Here is a 19,173-nt window from a genome sequence, read left to right on the forward strand (position 1 = left end):
TACTTAAAAAGCAGTTTTATTTGATAAATTCCTTGGCTCACATTTTCTATTTTCTTTGTCTTTTGGGCTGTATCTTAAATGTGTTACTCATTATCATTTGGTGTGAAATGTTGCCGGTTTTATTTTAATCACTTTATAATTGATTTATTCTTGTTTCCTGGGTTTCCAAAGAATTATTTACTTTTCTATGAAGTCAAAACTTTTACTAGAATATAAAACACTTTAAAAACACTAGAAAAAAGGACACATATGAAGTAAAGCACTACTGTTTTCATTTTGATAGATGTATCTATAAAAATGTATTTGAATTTTTTTTTTGCTTTCAAACTTTTATTTAATGAATATAAATTTCCAAGGTACAGCTTATGGATTACAATGGCTTCCCCCCCATAACGTCCCTCCCACCCACAACCCTCCCCTTTCCCACTCCCTCTCCCCTTCCATTCATATCAAGATTCATTTTCGTTTCTCTTTATATACAGAAGATCAGTTTAGCATACATTAAGTAAAGATTTCAACAGTTTGTTCCCACACAGAAACATAAAGTGAAAAATACTGTTTGAGTACTAGTTTTAGCATTAAATCTTAATGTACAGCACACTAAGGACAAAGATCCTACATGAGGAGTAAATGCACAGTGACTCCTGTTGTTGACTTAACAAATTGATACTCTTGCTTATGGCCTCAGTAATCACCCTAGGCTCTTGTGATGAGCTGCCAAGGCTATGGAAGCCCCCTGAGTTCACTGACTCTGATCATATTTAGACAAGGCCATGGTCAAAGTGGAAGCTCTCTCCTCCCTTCAGAGAAAGGTCCCTCCTTCTTTGATGACCCGTTCTTTCCACTGGGATCTCACTCGCGGAGATCTTCCATTTAGGATTTTTTTTTCCCCCCAGAGTGTCTTGGCTTTCCATGCCTGAAATACTCTCATGGGCTTTTCAGCTGGATCCGCATGCCTTAAGGGCTGATTCTGAGGCCAGAGTGTTGTTTAGGATATCTGCCATTCTATGGGTCTGCTGTGTGTCTCACTTCCCATGTTGGATCATTCTCTCCCTTTTTTATTCTATCAGCTAGTATTTGCAGACACTATTCTTGTTTCTGTGATCCCTTTGGTTCTTAGTCCTATCATTATGATCAATTGTGAACAGAAATTGATCACTGGGACTAGTGAGATGGCATTGGTACATGCCACCTTGATGGGATTGAATTGGAATCCCCTGGTATGTTTCTAACTCTACCGTTTGAGGTAAGTCAGCTTGAGCATGTCCCGAATTGCACATCTCTTCCCTCTCTTATTCCCACTCTTACATTTAACAGAGATCACTTTTCAGTTAAGTTTCAGCACTTAAGAAGAAGAATTGTGTATTGATTACAGTATTCACCCAAAAGTATTAAGTAGAACAAACAAAAAAAATACTCAGAAGGATAACATATCAAGTTGCTCATCAACAGTCAGGGTGAGGGCTAATAAAGTCACCGTTTCTCATAGTGTTCATTTCACTTTAACAGGTTTCCTTTTTGGTGCTCAGTTAGTTGTAACCTATCAAGGAAAACAAGTGGTATTTGTCCCTTTGGGATTGGCTTATTATACTCAGCATAATGTTTTCCAAATTCCTAACAGGGAATGTATTAGAATTTTTATATTTAAATTGTATTATAAACTTCTATCCATTTTTTGCCACTCTGGTAATTGCATTTTTAAATGATAACAACCTTGCTTATCAAAATTTAAATAGCCATTTCCCCTAAAATCCTTATATTTAAGGAATACAAGCTTCATACATTTCATAATTACAACTTTAATAACACGGTGATTCTTCCTGCTGTACCTCCCCTCCCACCCCACATCCTCCTCACTCTGCTATTCCCATTCTTATTTTTTACTAGCATCTATTAACAACTAACTTTATACACATATGATTAACTCTATGCTAAGTAAAAGGTTCAACAAATAGAGTGAAAAAAAAAATATTGTTCCTCTGCAGTTAAGACCAAGGCTAGGGCTGTTCAAAGTCATTGCTTCTCAGAGTCAATTTCACTTCTATTGCCTTAGGTACTCAATTAGTTATCAGAGATCAGGGAGAATATATGGTATTTTTCATTTTGGGACTGGCTTATTTCACTAAGTGTGATGTTTTCCAGCTTCATGCATATTGTTGCAAAGGACCAGATTTCATTATTTTTGTTTAATGCTGTGTAGTATTCGATGGTGTACATCTCCCATAATTTCTTTATCCAGTCTTCAGTTGACGAGCATTTGGGTTGATTTCATATCTTAGCTGTTGTGAAATGAGCGGCAATAAACATGGAAGAACAGATAACTCTTTTGTTTACTGACTTAATTTCTTTGGGTAAATTTCCAGAAGTGGGATGGCTGGGTCATATGGTAGGTCTATATTGAGATTTTTGTGGTATCGCCATATTGTCTTCCATAGTGGCTTTACCAATTTACATTCCCACAAACAGTAGATTAGAGTACCTTTTTCCCCACATCCTCACTAGCATTTGTTTTTTGTTGATTTCTGTGTGAAAACCATTCTAACTGGGGTGAGATGAAACCTCATTGTGGTTTTGATTTGCATTTCCCTGAGGGATAGTGATTCTGAACATGTTTAAAGTGTTTCTTGGCCATTTACATTTCCTGTTTTGAAAAATGTCTAAGTCCTTTGCCCATTTTTTAACTGTATTGTTTTTGTTGTTGTTATTAAGTTTCTTATCTCTTTTTATATTCTGGTTATTAATCCTTTATCAGTTGTCTAGTTTTCTAATAATTTCTCCCATTCTGTCAGTTGCCTCTTCACTTTGTATTTCTTTTTCAGTACAGAAGCTTCTCAATTTGATATAATCCCATTTGTCAATTTTGGCTTTGATTGTTTGTGCCTCTAGAGTCTTTTCCAATAACTCTTTGCTTATGCCAATATTTTTCAAGGTTTCCTAAATGTACTCTAATAATTTGATGGTATCAGGTCATATATTTAAGTCTTTAATCCATTTTGAGTGGAATTTTGTGTTAGGTGTAGGGTCAGGATCTTGCTTTATGTTTCTTCATGTGGAGATCCAGCTTTCCCAGCACCATTTGTTGAAGAGATTGTACTTACTCCAGGGATTGATTTTATCTCCTTTGTCAAGTACAGTTGGTTATTGATGCATGGATTGATTTCTGGCATTTCTATTCTGTTGTGTTGGTCTATCCATCAGTTTTTATCAGTACCAAGCTGTTTTGATTAAAACTGCCCTGTGGTATATTTTGAAAGCTGGTATTGTGATGTATCTGGTGTCATTTTTGTTGTATAAGATTGCTTTAGCTATTCAGAGTCTCCTGTGCTTCCATATGAACTTACGCATCATTTTTTCTATATCTGAGAAGAATATCCTTGGTATTTTGATTGGTATCACATTGAATCTGTAAATTGCTTTCAGTTTTATGTACATTTTGATGATATAGATTCTTCTAATCCACAAACATGAACATTTTTTCATTTCTTTGAGACTTCTGTTTATTTCTTTAATGTTTTGTAATTCTCATTGTAGAGATTTTTGAGATCCTTGGTTAAATTTATTCCAAGGCATTTGACTTTTTTGTAGCTATTATGAATCAGATTGATCTTAGAAGTTCTTTCTCAGCCGTAGCATTTTCTGTGTATACAAAGGAGACTGATTTTTTTTTGTGTTAATTTTATATCCTGCCACTTAACCAAACTCTCTTTTGAGTTCTAAAAGTCTCTTAGTGGAGTATTTTGCATCCCCTATATATAGAATCATATCATCTGCAAATAGGGATAATTTGATTTCCTCCTTCCCAGTTTGTTTACCTTTGATTTTTTTTTCTTTCCTAATGGCTCTAAAACTTCAGGATTATATTAAATAACAATGGTGAGAGTGGGCATTCTTGCATGGTTCCAGATCTCAGTGGGAATGCTTCCATCTTTTCACCATTCAATAGGATGCTGGCCATGTGTTTGTCATAAACTCTCATGTTTGTATTGAGGAATGTTCCTTCTGTACCCAATTTGCTTAGAGTTTTCATCATGAAAGGACGTTGTATTTTATCAAATGCTTTCTCTGCATCTATTGAGATAATCATATGGTTTTTATTCTTCAGTTTTTTAATGTAATGTATCACATTGATTGATTTGTGAATGTTGAAACATCCCTGCATACCAGGGATAAATCCCACTTGATCCTGGTGAATGATCTTTCTGATGTGCTGCTGGATTTGATTGGCTAGTATTTTGTTGAAAATTTTTGTGTCTATGTTCATCAAGGAAATAGGTCTGTAATTTTCTTTGTTGCATCTTTTTCAGGTTTAGGAATTAAGGTGATGCTGGCTGCATAGAAAGAATTTGAGGATTCTTTCCCTTTCGGTTGTTTTGAATAGCCTGTGAAGAATTGGTATTAATTTTTTAAATGTCTGGTAAATTTCAGTAGTGAAGCCATTCAGTCCTGAGCTTTTTATTTGTTGGAATGGTCTTTATTACTGTTTCTGTTTCCATCTTGTTTATTGGTCTGTTTAAGTTTTGTTTTCCTGCCTCAATTTAGGTAGGTTGTATATGCCTAGGGATCTACCCATTTCTTATAGGTTTCCTGTTTGTTGGCATACAGCTCTTCCTAATAATTTCTGATGATTCTTTTTATTTCTGTGGTGTCTGTTATTACATTTCCTTTTTCATGTCTAATTTTTTGATTTGAGTCTTCTCCCTCCTTTTTTTTATGTTGGACCAATGAAGTGTCAATTTTTCACAGATCCTTTGTGTGGTTCTTACGGCAGATGAATATTGTTCCCACTGAAGCTGGTGCCAGGCACCTCTCTCCTTTAATGAGAGTTGGTGAGTTTGAGTCTATACTAACAAAGCAGAACAAATGTCCCTTTTGATTAAAAAAGAGGAAATTTACCATGCCCAACCTGGGTGTCACCTTGGACACTCCCTTCATCCTGAATCACTGAACAGAGCTCCCTGGCCACAATTACCACATGCCCCTGGGTATTCACTGCAAATAAGATATTCCACTAAGCCACAGAGGTATAGTCTAAAGATAAAAGCCACTATAGGGAAAAAACAAAAAAGAAACTGACAAGTATCTCCACAAATGCCACATAGTAAATACAGCAATTTAAGAAACAATAATAAGGAAGACAACATGACTCCCCCAAAAGAACTCAGTACTTCAGTACTAGAATGTGATGATGAAGAGGTTGAGAAAATGCCAGAAAAAAAGGATCGTAGGATTACTTGGAGGTATTCAGAAGCAAATCCACAAACTAATGAAATTTGTACATAATATGAAAGGAAATTATCTCATGAAATTGAGATGAACCTTATCTCACTGCTAAACCTCTCACAAGAGATGATATAGATAATCAGTCACACCTGAAACCTGCATTTATCACCTAAGTGTTTTATTGTACCCTTGTAATAAATAATTAAGAACCTTATAAGGAACTCTTTGTAACCTTAAAAGCCTTTCTGATATGTAAATCTTTTGTGCTCCTTCTTGTAAACAACTGGTCATGTTTGAATACTACTGGATTTGTTGAATAAACGAGTCTTGATCAGGAAAAAAAATATAAATTAACATGAAATCTTAGAAATGAAGCATTCAATAGAACAAATAAAAAATGTGGTGGAAAGCATTAATAATAGACTCAGTGAAGCAGAAGAAAGAATACCTGAGTTAGAAGACAAATTGCTGGAAGTTTTACAGACCAAAAAAAACAAAAAGAAGAAATTAGAAAACTAAAAAGCAGTGTTTGAGATCTATGGGATGCTATAAAAAGACCCAACATATGGAGTTCCTGAAGACATGCAAAGAGAATGGGTTAGAAGGCTTTTTAGTGAAATAATTACAGAAAACTTCCCTAATTTGGAGATAGAAAGGGACGACCAAGAATGGGAAGCTTATAGAACTCCTAAAAGACATGACCAGAAAAGATCTTAATCATGACACATTATAGTCAAACTGTCTACAGTAAAACATAAAGAAAAGATTCTAAAATGTGCATGAGAGAAATGCCAGATTATTCTCAGAGAATCTTCAATTAGACTCACAGCTGACTTCCCATCAAAACCCCTACAGAGTAGGAGAGAATGGCAAGGTATATTCCAAGTCTTAAAAGAAAAAAACGGTCAACCCAGAATACTGTATACTGTAAAGCTCTCATTTATGAATAAAGGTAAAATGAAGACCTTCCATAACAAACAGAAATTGAAAAAATTTGTCACCACCCATTCAACTTTACAAAAGATGCTTGAGAATGTGCAAACAGAGAAACATAGAAACATCCTCATCACTATGAAAGAATGTGAATGCAGAAAATCTCCCAGTAAAAGTCCAAAGGAAAGGCCAGAGCCGTGGCTCACTAGGCTAATCCTCTGCCTTGCAGCCGGCACACCGGATTCTAGTCCCGGTCGGGGCCCCGGATTCTGTCCCGGTTGCCCCTCTTCCAGGCCAGCTCTCTGCTGTGGCCAGGGAGTGCAGTGGAGGATGGCCCAAGTGCTTGGGCCCTGCACTCCATGGGAGACCAGGATAAGTACCTGGCTCCTGCCATCGGATCAGCGTGGTGCGCCGGCCGCAGTGCGCTGGCCACGGCGGCCATTGGAGGATGAACCAACAGAAAAGGAAGACCTTTCTCTCTGTCTCTCTCTCTCACTCTCCACTCTGCCTGTCAAAAAAAAAAAAAAAAGTCCAAAGGAAATAAAAGTAAACCATAGGAATATTTATGGAAAAAAATTGTAGGGCCAAGTCATACTTACCAACAGTAACCTTGAATAGTAACTCTCCAGTTAAAAGATATGGACTTGCAGAATGGATTAAAAATCAAACCCAAACCCATCTATTTTCTACCTACAAGAAACACGTCTCACCAGCATAGATACATGCAGACTGAATGTGAAAGAACGGAAAAAGACATTCCATGCTAACAGAAACCAAAAAAGGTTTGGTGTAGCCATCCTAATGTCAGACAAAATAGACTTCCATACAAAAACTGTTAAAAGAGACAAAGAAGGGCACTATGTAATGATTAAGGGATCAATTCAACAGGAAGATGTGACTATTATAAACATATGTGCACCTAATTACAGGGTACCCTGGCTATTTAAAAGAAATGTTAATGGATCTAAACAAGACCTAGACTCCAATACAATAGTAATGGGGATGTTCAATACCCCACTTCCAGCAATGAACAGATCAACTAGACAAAACCATCAAGGAAACAAGAGCTAATTGCCACTATAGACCAAATAGACCTAATGTATTTCTACAGAGTTTTCATCCTACAGTTGCAGAATACACATTCTTCTCATCAGTACATGGAACTTTCTCTAAGATTGACCACATGCTAGGCTATAAAGCATAAGAAAATTTAAAAAATCAGAATCATACCCTTCATCTTCTCTGACCAAAATGGAATGAAGCTAGAAATCAACAATTGAGGAATCTAGAACATAAGGAAACACATGGAGACTGAAGAACATGCTCCTTAATGAACAGTGGGTCATGGAAGAAATCAAAAGAGAAATCAAAAAATTCCTGGAAAGAAATGAAGATGACAATATATCAAGACTTATGGGATACAGCAAAAGTGGTGTTAAGCAGAAAGTTTATAGCAGTTGGTGCCTACATCAGTAATTTGGAAAGGCACCAAATAAATGCATCTCAAGGAGCTAGAAAAACAATAGCAAACCAAACTCAGAACTAGTAGGAGAAAAGTAATCAAAATTAGAGAATAAACAAAATTGTAACCATTTTTCTTGTAATAGTGAGCTTTTCATTAGTTTAACCAAAGTATCAGAGAGGAACAATTTAGGAAGGAATAAGGCTTGTTTTGGATTACACCCTGCAGGTTCAAGCTAAGACAGCCTCATTAGTCTGGCCTCTGGTATTATAGTGGGACAAGTGTGTCAGAACAACACGTGGCAAGCCATGAAGCAGAGGGAAGAAGGAAGCATGCTCTTACTTCACATTCATGTGTTGGTTTCACATATAGCCTCAATAATTTGATCAGGGGCACTCCACCCTAACAACCTAATCCAATCCAATCTCTTCCAAAAAACCCACCCTTCGGCATTATGATGGTAGCAAGGTTTCACTCTAATCCATCAGTTGTCAGCATAAGACTATGAGGTTTTATCATATGCAAGAGTTTTGGGACCAAATCCTTTCCAATCCACAACAGTTCTATTTTGGCCTGTATGATGTATTGTTAAGTGATTTTGTGTTTAACCTTTAAAGATTTATCTATAATTCACATACCATAAAACTTACCTTTTTAAAATTTACAATTCAGCATTTTTAGTGTAATTACAAAATTGTGCAACCATTAACCATTATGTAATTTTGTAATACTTTCATACTTGCCTCGCTTCTCCCCCAAATCATATGGCATTACAGTCACTCCCTATTCTTCCTTTGCTCCAGCGCTGTCAGCCACAGATTTACTTTTTATACCGTAGATATGCTCATTTTGAACATTACCGATAAATTCATATAGTTGGATTTATTTATCTGTCTCTTTTAAACTAGGATAATCTCATCAGGGCCCTCCCATGTTGTAAAATGTATCAATTTTCTTGTTTTTTTTGTGGCTAAGTAATAATCTGCTTTATGAATATTCCACATACTATTTATACATTCATCAGTAAGTTAATAGTTTCCATTTTGAAGCTATTATGAGTGATGTCGCTATGAATATTCTAGTATAAGTTTTTATGTGGATATATGTTTCCTTTTTGTTGGTTTAAGACAGAAATGGAATTAATGGGTCATTTTGTTACCCAATGTTTAACTTTCTGAATAATTGTCAATTTATTTTCCATAGCAGCTGCACTAACTTCCATTCAGATAGTAATATATGAGAACTCTAGTTTCTCCTCATCCTTGCCAATACTTATTTTTCTAAGCTTTATTATTGTAGACATCCAGGTGTGTATACAGTGCCATCTCATTGTAATTTTAATACTATTTGTTTAACTCTTTTACTTAGTGTAGGATTAACTATACGATCATTAAATAAACAAGAAAGAACCTTGTAAAAATTAAGAGTGGGAATGTGAGAGGGAGGGGACAAAGGGTTTGAGTGTGGGCAGAAGGGAGAAGAGAGGGCAATATCACTATGTTCCTAAATTTGTATATATGAAATACACAAAACTTGTATATTTTAAATAAAATTAAAAATAAAATAGAAATTAAAAAAAATTGTATTCCTCTAATGACTAATTATGATAGTGTTTTTAAATTGTATCAGCCATTTGTGTATCTTCTTTGGAAGAATTTCTATTTTCTCATTTTGAAATTGTATTTCTCTCTTTTTATTAGTTCTTCATATATTCTGGAAGCTAGAATTTTTCATATATATAGTTCTAAAATTCTGGGAACTATGTTTTCACTTATTTATAGTGCCCTTTTAGCACCAAATATTTTTATTTCTGATTTTAATAATTATTTGTTTCTTTGATATATGTGAAAAACTATTACCTACTCCAAGATGCAGTGATACAGAGGAAAAAAAAACCTCAGTTGTACTCTAACACAGAACATTTCTGTGACCCTAGGTGTTCAGAATGGTTCTCCCCCACACCAAGCAATTCTGCAGCGGGTTCTCCTGGGACACCAGCTGAATATCCTGTGTCTCAATTACAATGTTGCCTACCTAGGGATATTATTGTCAGAACCAACAGGTTGAGGGCTCAGTCCTAAGAGAATGTCCCTCGTTGACAAGCCAGTCACAAGTATGGGTTGTAGCCTTGGCTTTTTTATCTTTTAAATATTTATTTATTTGAAAGATGGAATGACAGAGAGGGAGAGACACATAGATGTTTTCCATCTGCTGGTTCACTGCACAAATGCCTACAATTAGCCAGGGGCTAGGCCCAGCTTGAAGCCAGGAGCCAAAATTCTATGCATGTTTCCCATGCAGATGGCAGAACCCAAGTACTTTGGTCTTCATCCACTGCTTCCTAGGTGCATTAGCAGGAAGGCGGTTCAGAAGTGGAGATTAGCGAGGGCTTACCCCAGTCATTCTGATAAAGTATGAAAGTACACAGATCTGTAGCTTACTTATTTAAATTTCCCGACTGTTAACAAGTTATAGAGGTGAACAGACAGATGGAAGAGATTCAGATGGGAAGAAGGGAAGTTCTATGCCCCCTGTGGATTTTCCACCTTCCAGGAACCTCAAAATGTTCCACTGTCTGGAAGCCTTCCAGATGTCTTCTTTTGGATTTTTACAAAGGCTTAATCATGTAAACATGATGATTGCGTTATTGGCCAATTGTGATCAATTTCACCTTCAGTCTCTCTCTCCCCTTTCCAGAGGTAGGGTAAGTGGAACTGAAACTTTCAGCCCTCTCACCACATGATTTAATCCCATGGCAACCATACTGAACCCATCCAAAAGTCCACCAAGGGTCACCTCATTAGAATGCAAGATGCTTTTTATCAGAAAATTGTAAGGAAGTTGAAAATTCTTTCAGGAAACAAGGACCAAAGATTAAATGATAGAACAAAAGTTCTCCTAACATCTCTATCGCTCAGTAAATTGCAAGGAATTGGGGAGTTCTGTGCTGCGCACTAGGAGCAGGTATCACTGTGTACATCTCTGGCTATTTTGTACAAGTTTGCAAAGATTTACACTTATACTTTGATCTAATATTTTATGGGTTTTAGCTCCAACATTTTGGGCTGTGATCCATTTTGATTTAGTTTTCATGTGGTTTGAGATTGGATTCCAAATTCATTCCTTTATATGGAAAGTCATTTGTCCTAGCATCATCTGTTGAAAAATACTATTCTTTATCATTGAATGTTCTTTATACCCTTGTCAAAAATCAACTAATCATGTATCGGAGCCTGTTTCTGAAGTCTCAATTTTTTTCTTTTTAAAGATTTATTTATTTATTTGAAAGTCAAAGTCACAAAGAGAGAGGGAGAGACAGAATGATTCCAAACATTGGTTCATTCCCCAAATGGCTACAACAGCCAGAGCTGTGCCAGTCCTAAGCCAGGAACCCAGAGCTTCTTCCAGGTCTCCCAGATGGGTTCAAGGGCCCAAACACTTGGACAATGTTCTGTTGCTTTCCCAGGCACATTATCAGGGAGCTGGATCAGAAGTGGTGCAGCCAGGACGTGAACCAATACCCACATGGGACACTGGCATCACCGGCAGTGGCTTTACCCACTATACCACAACACTGACCCCTCAATTTTTTCATTGATCTATATGCTCCTTCTTATTCTAGTACCACGCTGTTTTGATTATTATAGTTTGTAGTAATTTTTGAAAGCGAGAAGTGTGATTTCTCTATCTTTATTCTATATTTTCAGTCTTGGCTAATGTATATTGCTGTCCATGTGAATTTTGGAATTAATTTGACAATTCTGAAATAAAAGCTATTTGAATTTTTCTAGAAATTGCATTGAATTTATAGGTCAGTGTGGAGAAGTTTGTGCATATTAAACTATATCTTCCAATCAACAAACACAGGATGCCTTTTGATTTATGTAGCTATTCTTTTATTCCATTAAATATATACCCAATGTGCTCCCCCCCTTCCATTCACAGTTCCCAGTATTGTTGATATCTTGTCTTGTTATGATTTTTTACAGTTGATAAATTAATATTGGTACATTTTATGTGCTAAACTCCATACTTTGCCTTATGGCTCACATTGTATTTTATAGGGCTATGGATTTTGACAAATTAGGATGTCATGTCCTACATCTCAGCTTTCTTTCTGCCTTTGGTATGAAGAGACTTCAGGAGGTGGAGTTGCTGGTTTGCCTTCCTGTAGGGCTAGGCTCTGATAAAGTAGCTTGCTTTGAGAGATGGTGAAAAACAGAACCCCTGGGTATATTTCAAAATGGTTATTTTTCACCCTGGGCATAATTCAAAATAGTTACATTTTCCTTCTCCTTCAAGAACCAGGAAAGACTGTTTCCCCCGTCTTCACTGTTAGACCCTGGTGGTGTTCCTGGAGATAAAATAATTGTGCAGAACACACTAAGAACATAAACCCAGAAGTCTTTAATTCTCAAGCTAATCCACACTCAGCCTCCAGCAGGTCACAGGGAATAGATACCTTTGCTTTAGTTTTTACTTCCTTCTCATGTAGTTTCAGGGTCAACCAGGGGTGAAGGATTATAGTTTTCCTACTTGTTCTTGGCTCCAGCAATTTCTGCTTCCAGTAAGCTGTGATTCTCTATATTTGCCGGACTCTGGTTTTGGGGGAGTGACAGTTAGCATTGTAACATTGATTCCCTGATGGATCTAAGAATAATTGCTGATTTTCCCTTCAACTTTTTATCTTTTTATGAGGACAGAGTGATCACTTCCAAGGCTTTTATATATCACAGTGTAACTGGAATTTCCAAACTGAGTGTTGATTTTTGTTTGTTTTACTGATCTCTATAAACTGTACTTTGTTGGTTTTTGCTTTTTTCAGTTTATGTTGAAAACTGTATATTAAAAACAATATCATGTGAAAATTGTGGATGTCACATTCTTCTCTCTTTTGTTTTCCTTGCTGATTCTTAGAGTTGTTGATTTAGTGACATTTCTGAATTGTTCCCCTTAATGTGTATTTGTCTATTATCTTTGGCTACTAAAGTCTCCACTGAGTTGCCCCAATTGTCAGTTAATGAATGAATAGATATTTATTTAAATGCCTGGATTCAATAAACCTCCAAGTCTTTGCCCAGGGTCTCTGTATGCATGTTGAGATAAACCTTCCACACTCATCCAGAAAAATGACAACTTTGCTTTTACTTTTACTTCCAGTTCATGCAGAGTATTAAGGTCAACCAGAGGTGAAAAATCAGGGTTTTCTTAAGTCTTTCTTGATCATGCACACAACTTTGTAAGTAGGGTCTTCCAGGAAATTACCATTTATGTATAAATATGACAATTTTTGGGAATAAGGCTTAGAAATACCTCTTTTTTTTGCTTCCTGTGGTGTTAAAATGTGGTCTTTTGTTTGTCAAGGCTCTGCTGACCTAAAGAGTAGTGGTTAAGACTAGTGAAAGTTAAAATACCACAAATATTGTGTTTGCTTAAGACTTTCCAGGGTTGTTAGAAGTCTGTGGTATATTTCTAGAGTTTTGAAAGTGTTGATTTTGACAGCTTTGTCTTTGTTTTTCATTTGCATTAATGGAGAAGTGGATTTTTATAGGTTCTTATTTCATCTTTTTCTGTGACATCTGTGTTTAACTTTTGTCTTATACTGATTTTTGTCCCAAGATAAATATTCTTATTTGAAATTCCTGTGGCTCAAGCTTGGAACATTTCTGTGGCTTTCTATGTTCACTCTATTTTGTTTTCCACAAACGTACCACTGTCAACTGTGTCTCTTTCAGTATTTCTGCAACACACCATATTTTATTTAATCATTGTTAAATAGCAAATTTATCAAATATGAAGTCACTTCGTTCTAAAGTTGCTGTAGTTTACATTTTACTGTCAAATAGTGTAAATAATTTCCATGTGCTTAATTTTTTTTTTATTTTCTCTCATTTGAACCTTTGGATAAATATTGGCAGTCTTTAACTTTTAAGCTAAATAATACCTGAAATATACATATATTATTTTGGTGTCATATATAGAGAAAGTAACTGTGCACATATCCCTTATGGATTTCTGTCTTGACTCAAATATGGTAAAACTATCAGTTTTCATGTATTGTTTAATCATTAAATTTAAGCAATGTATGTTTAAATGTTATATTTCATGTTAACTTTTATAATGTATTCTGAAAATTTTGTAATTCTGTAACCCATTAGGAATTTATCTACATATATTTGTTACTGACAGAGTGGTTGATGAGTACATGCTACTGAGATTTTTTTGGTGTACTGAATACTGCATAATAATAGCAATAATCACTAAAACAGAAACACTTTAGAGCATCAACTTACTTCAATCAATGTTTGTAAGAGTTTCCTATATATGCAATTCTGTGTATTGAGAAGTTTAGTATCCTTAGTCTGCTCATTATTTCATGCAGAAGTATTCTCTTGGGGCAGGCATTTGGTCTAGTGGTTAAGACGCTGGGTAGATACCCTTAATTACATCTCAGAGTGCCTGGGTTGGTGTGCTGGCTCTGTTCCTGGTTGCAGCTTCCTACTAATGCACACCTGGGGAGGCTGCAGGTCATGACTCCAATGTTTGTTTCCTGTCACCTACATGGGAGGGATGGATTGAGTTATGAGCTCTTGGCTTCAGTCTGACCCAGCCCTCGCTATTGTGAGAGTTTGGGGAATGAACCAGCAAATGGGTGAGTGCCATTTTTCTCTCTCTCTCTTTCTCAAGTAAATAAACAAGTAAATGTTAAAAAAATATTCTCTAATTTCTTCATTTATTCTGTCATTCCTTCAATAAACATGCATTAATACCTACTATATCTGTGATCCTTTATTAGGTGCCAGCAATACAGTGGCTATTGTCTAAGTTTCCTGACTTCATGAAATTTGCATTGTCAGAGCAGAACTGATATGGTGATTTAGGAAAAGTATTATGAATGATGAACTCTTCAGGATATAGTTTTTTATATGTTATGTTATTTTCATTTTTTTGGAAGGTAAAGAAACAGCAGGAGAAATCTCCCCTCTGCTGGATAATTCCCCAAATGGGCTAAAGCCAGGAGCCCAGAACTCAATCTAAGTGTCCTATATGGATGGGAGGAACACAAATACTTTAGCCATCATCTGCTACCTACCAGGATGCACATTGACAAGAAGCTGGATAAGAAGCCGAGCTGGGATTTGAATGAGGCACTCTGTTATAGGATAGGGACGTCCCAAGCTGTGACTTAACCACTGTGCCAAGTGCTGACCCCTGAAATTCAGGATACTCCATTCCTACATTTCAATTATTGATCTATATTAGAATATATCGCAGTTGTATAGGCTTTGACTTTGCAGTTTGAATCTAAATTGATTTCTTAAATATTTATTTTAGATGTCTAAAGTTGTTATACAATTTTTTTTCTGGCATGCTTGTGATTTAATTTATTATGTGTCTGATTTTTTCATAGAGAAGCAATTTCTTCTTTCTATATTGATCTATATCTATCTATCTATCTATTCACACACTTTTTTTTTTATTTGACAGAGTTAGATAGAGAGACAGAGAGAAAGGTATTCCTTCTGTTGGTTCACCCCCCAAATGGCCGCTACAGCCGGAGCTACGCCAATCCGAAGCCAGGAGCCAGGTGCTTCCTTTTGGTCTCCCATTTGGGTGGAGGGGCCCAAAGACTTGGGCCACCCTCCACTGCCTTCCCGGGCCACAGCAGAGAGCTGGACTGGAAGAGGGGCAGCTGAGATTAGAACCCAGTGCCCATGTGGGATGCTGGCGCTGCAGGTGGAGGATTCACCAAGTGAGCCATGGCACTGGTTCCCTCTTTTCACACACTTTTAAATTTTCCTTACATTATTAGGTAAAGTTTAATTCATGTATTTACAAAGCTAGACTACATCTCCCTTATAAAAATGTGCACACATTTGCCATAATTTTCAAATTTTCTTTAACATCTTTGCCCACTTTTAAAGTTTAGAAATAATTATTGAATTTCAAATAAAATAGTGCCAGTATTTTTATATTGGTTATTAGGTTGTAAAATAAGATTTTTACAATAGTTTCTCTTTCTAAAGTGGCACATAATTTCTGTTCTTGTTTATTTAAATATTTTATGTTCCTGTAACATTTTGTACCATTCTGAAAAAAAAATTAAGAATCCTAAATGTCAATATGCTAAATATTATTTTTTTTACTTTTATTTATTAAATATAAATTTCCAAAGTACAGTTTATGGATTACAATGGCTTTCCCCTCCATAACTTCCCTCCCACTTGCACCCCTCCCATCTCCTGCTCCCTCTCCCATTCCGTTCCCATCAAGATTCATTTTCAATTACCTTTATATACAGAAGATTGATTTAGTATATATTAAGTAAAGATTTCCTCAGTTTGCACCCACACAGAAACACAGAGTGTAAAATACTGTTTCAGTACTAGTTATAGCATTAATTCACATTGGACAACACATTAAGGACAGATCCCACATGAGGAGTAAGTACACAGTGACTCCTGTTGTTGACTTAACAATTTGACACTCTTGTTTATGGCGTCAGTAATCTCCCTAGGCTCTTGTCATGAGTTGCCTAGGCTATGGAAGCCTTTTGAGTTCGCTGACTTTGATCTTATTCAGACAGGGTCTTAGTCAAAGTGAAAGTTCCCTCCTCTCTTCAGAGAAAGGTACCTCCTTCTTTGATGGCCCCGTTCTTTCCACTGGGATCTCACTTGCAGAGATCTTTCATTAGGGTCTTCTTTCTTTTTTGCCAGAGTGTCTTGGCTTTCCATGCCTAAAATACTCTCATGGGCTCTTCAGCCATATCTGAATGCCTTAAGGGCTGATTCTGAGGCCAGAGTGCTATTTAGGACATCTGCCATTCAATGAGTCTTCTGTGTATCCTGCTTCCCATGTTTGATCATTCTCTCCCTTTTTGATTCTATCAGTTAGTATTAAATATGCTAAATATTATTCAATGTTTTCTTACAGAGTTTACTTTTTTAAACATATTTACTTGTTTATTTGAAAGGCAGAGTTACAGAGATGTCGGAGAGAGAGAATGGTCCTCCATCTGCTGGTTCACTACCCAGATGGCTACAACAACTAGAGCTGGGCAGATCTGAAGCCAGGAGCCAAAAATCAATTCATAATGGATCAGGGATTTGAATCTACAACCTAATACCTTCAAATTATCAGAGGAAAATGTTGGGAAAACTCTGAAATACATTGGTCTAGGCAAAGATGTCTTATAACAGACCCCAGAAGCACTGGCAATAAAAGCAAAGATATGTAAAGGGGATTACATCAAGCTAAGATGCCTCTGCACTGCAAAGACAACACTCAACAAAGTTAAGTGGCAAGAGACAGAATGAGAGAAAATATTTGGAAACTATGCAACAGATAAAGCATTAATATCCAGAATTTATAAAGCAATAAAGAGACTCAACAACAATAAAATAAGCATTACATTTAAGAAATGGGCAAAGGGGGCTGGCACTGTGGCACATGGATTAATCCACCATCTGCAGCGCCAGCATCTATATGCATTCCAGTTTGAGTCACAGTTGCTCCACTTCTAATCCAGCTCCTGCTGCTGTGCCTTGGAAAGCTGCTGGAGATGGACCGAGTCCTTGGGCCCCTGCACCCATGTGAGAGACCTGAAAGAAGCTCCTGGTTCCTGGCTCCTGGCTTTGGCTTCATCCAGCCCTGGCCATTTTAGCCATTTGGGAATGGGAGCTTGCTCTCTCCCTCTCTCTCTCTCCTCTCTCTCTCTAATTCTGATTTTCAAATAAATAAAATAATAAATCTTAAAATAAAAGAAATGGGCATTGAATACGCATTTTTCAGAAGAGGAAATTCAAATGGCCAGGATCACTAGCCATCAGGGGAATGCAAATACAAACCACGATGAGGTTTCACCTCACCCAAGTTAGAATGTCTATCATACATAATAAAAAAAATACATGCTGGCAAGGGTATGAGGAAAATGCTATTCTAATATACTGTTGGTGGGAATGTAAATTAGTATAGGCATTGTGGGGAGCAGCTCGGACTAGACTAAGTTACTGGAATTAAGACTTATTCTATGCATCTGCTCTCCTCTGTGGGGAGCAGCTCGGACTAGACTGTTACTGGAATTAAGACTTATTCTATGCATCTGCTCTCCCACAATATGGCGCTGGGAGAGGAGAAAACAGCTTCTACGCAGCTGCCTCCAGTTCAACCAATAAACTGTAGGACTTGCTCCTGATTGGTGGAGAGCAGCGTACTCGGTGTGTGGGCAGCCGAGTTAGGATTGGCGGAGGAGGACTATAAAGGAGGAGAGAGACGGCATGCACCAGGAACATCTATGGGGAACATCTAAGGGAACCCGTGCAGCCCCCGAGAAGAGCCGGCCGGCGGTGTGCCGCTCCCCTGCGGAAGTGGGGAATGCGGCCAGGGGGAACTGCCCTTCCACGGAGGTGGAAGGGATAGTAGCCAACCCGGGAAGAACCAGCAGCAAACCCGGGGAGGGCCGAGCAGACGAAAGAACAGCGCAGGGACCTGTGTTGCTCCTCCACGAAGAGGGGGAGCGACATAATGGTGCCGTGACTCGGATATGAAGCCTAGGCAGGGTTTGGTGTCGTTCCTCCATGAAGAGGGGGAGCGACAGGCATTGTAGAAGACAGTATGGGGATTCCTCAGAAATCTGACAATAGATCTATCTACCATATGCCCCAGCCATCCCACTCCTGGGAATCAACCCAAATGAAATGACATCATCATATGAAAGAGTTATCTGTATGCCCATGTTTATTGCAGCTCAGTTCACAATAGCTGAGAAATGGGATCAATCTGGGTGTCCAACAAGTGTTGACTGAATAAAGAAAAATGTGGTATATATGCACTATGGAATACTACTCAGCTGTAAAGAATAATAAAATCCTGTCTTTCCCAACAAAAGGGATGCCACTGGAAACTACTATACTTAGTGAAATAAGCCAATCTCAAACAGACAAATATCATGTGTTTTCTCTGATCTGGGGTACTTAATATAGTATAGAAAGTATAATGTACTTGAGCAAACTTGACATTTTGAGATTTGGTTATTGTTTGCAGCCCCCCCCCCCCCCCCTTATGTCTACTGTTGAGGAACAGTGTTTTTTTTTCTTCCTACTATTTGTTGGTATTTACTTAGTGGAGGGTTAATCTTATGATTATAAAATAAACTGAAAACATATCATTGCAAAAAATTTTAAAAGTAACAAAGTAGGAAGGAGGGGTGGAGCATGCACAGGAGGAATGGTAGGGTGGGTACTATCACTATGCTCCTAAATCTGTACGTACAAAATACATGAAATTTTCTCACCTTATATGAATAAACAAAATGGGAAAAAAACTTATCACTGCAACCTTTGGCAGGGGAGTTGCCTCTGAAAGTAAAATATTTATTTTTATCTTAATTTTTTTAGGTCTTACATGTCTCAAAATAAAGGCTCTCAGAGAAAAGGCACAGGAGAAGACAGATCCAGGTACCCACGGTGGTATAATTTTTCTATTTTTTTCTATAACATTCAAAATTATAAATATAAGAAAAATTCAAACCTTTTTGTCTTTATAATCTACCTTTTCAT

At 37.1% G+C, this 19,173-nt stretch overlaps 1 protein-coding gene across 1 annotated transcript in view; it reads left to right on the plus strand.

The window, feature by feature from the left end:
- Positions 1-19,173, plus strand: part of CCDC178 (coiled-coil domain containing 178) — a 501,523-nt gene that overhangs the window by 35,568 nt on the left and 446,782 nt on the right. The window contains exon 3 of the mRNA XM_089305201.1: positions 19,012-19,071. Coding sequence (XP_089161327.1) covers positions 19,012-19,071 — 60 coding nt within the window. The remainder of the gene's footprint in view (positions 1-19,011; positions 19,072-19,173) is intronic.

Source organism: Oryctolagus cuniculus, chromosome 10 (genome assembly GCF_051225735.1).
Source record: "Oryctolagus cuniculus isolate XC-2025 breed Fujian yellow rabbit chromosome 10, ASM5122573v1, whole genome shotgun sequence".
Classification (NCBI taxonomy): domain Eukaryota; kingdom Metazoa; phylum Chordata; class Mammalia; order Lagomorpha; family Leporidae; genus Oryctolagus; species Oryctolagus cuniculus.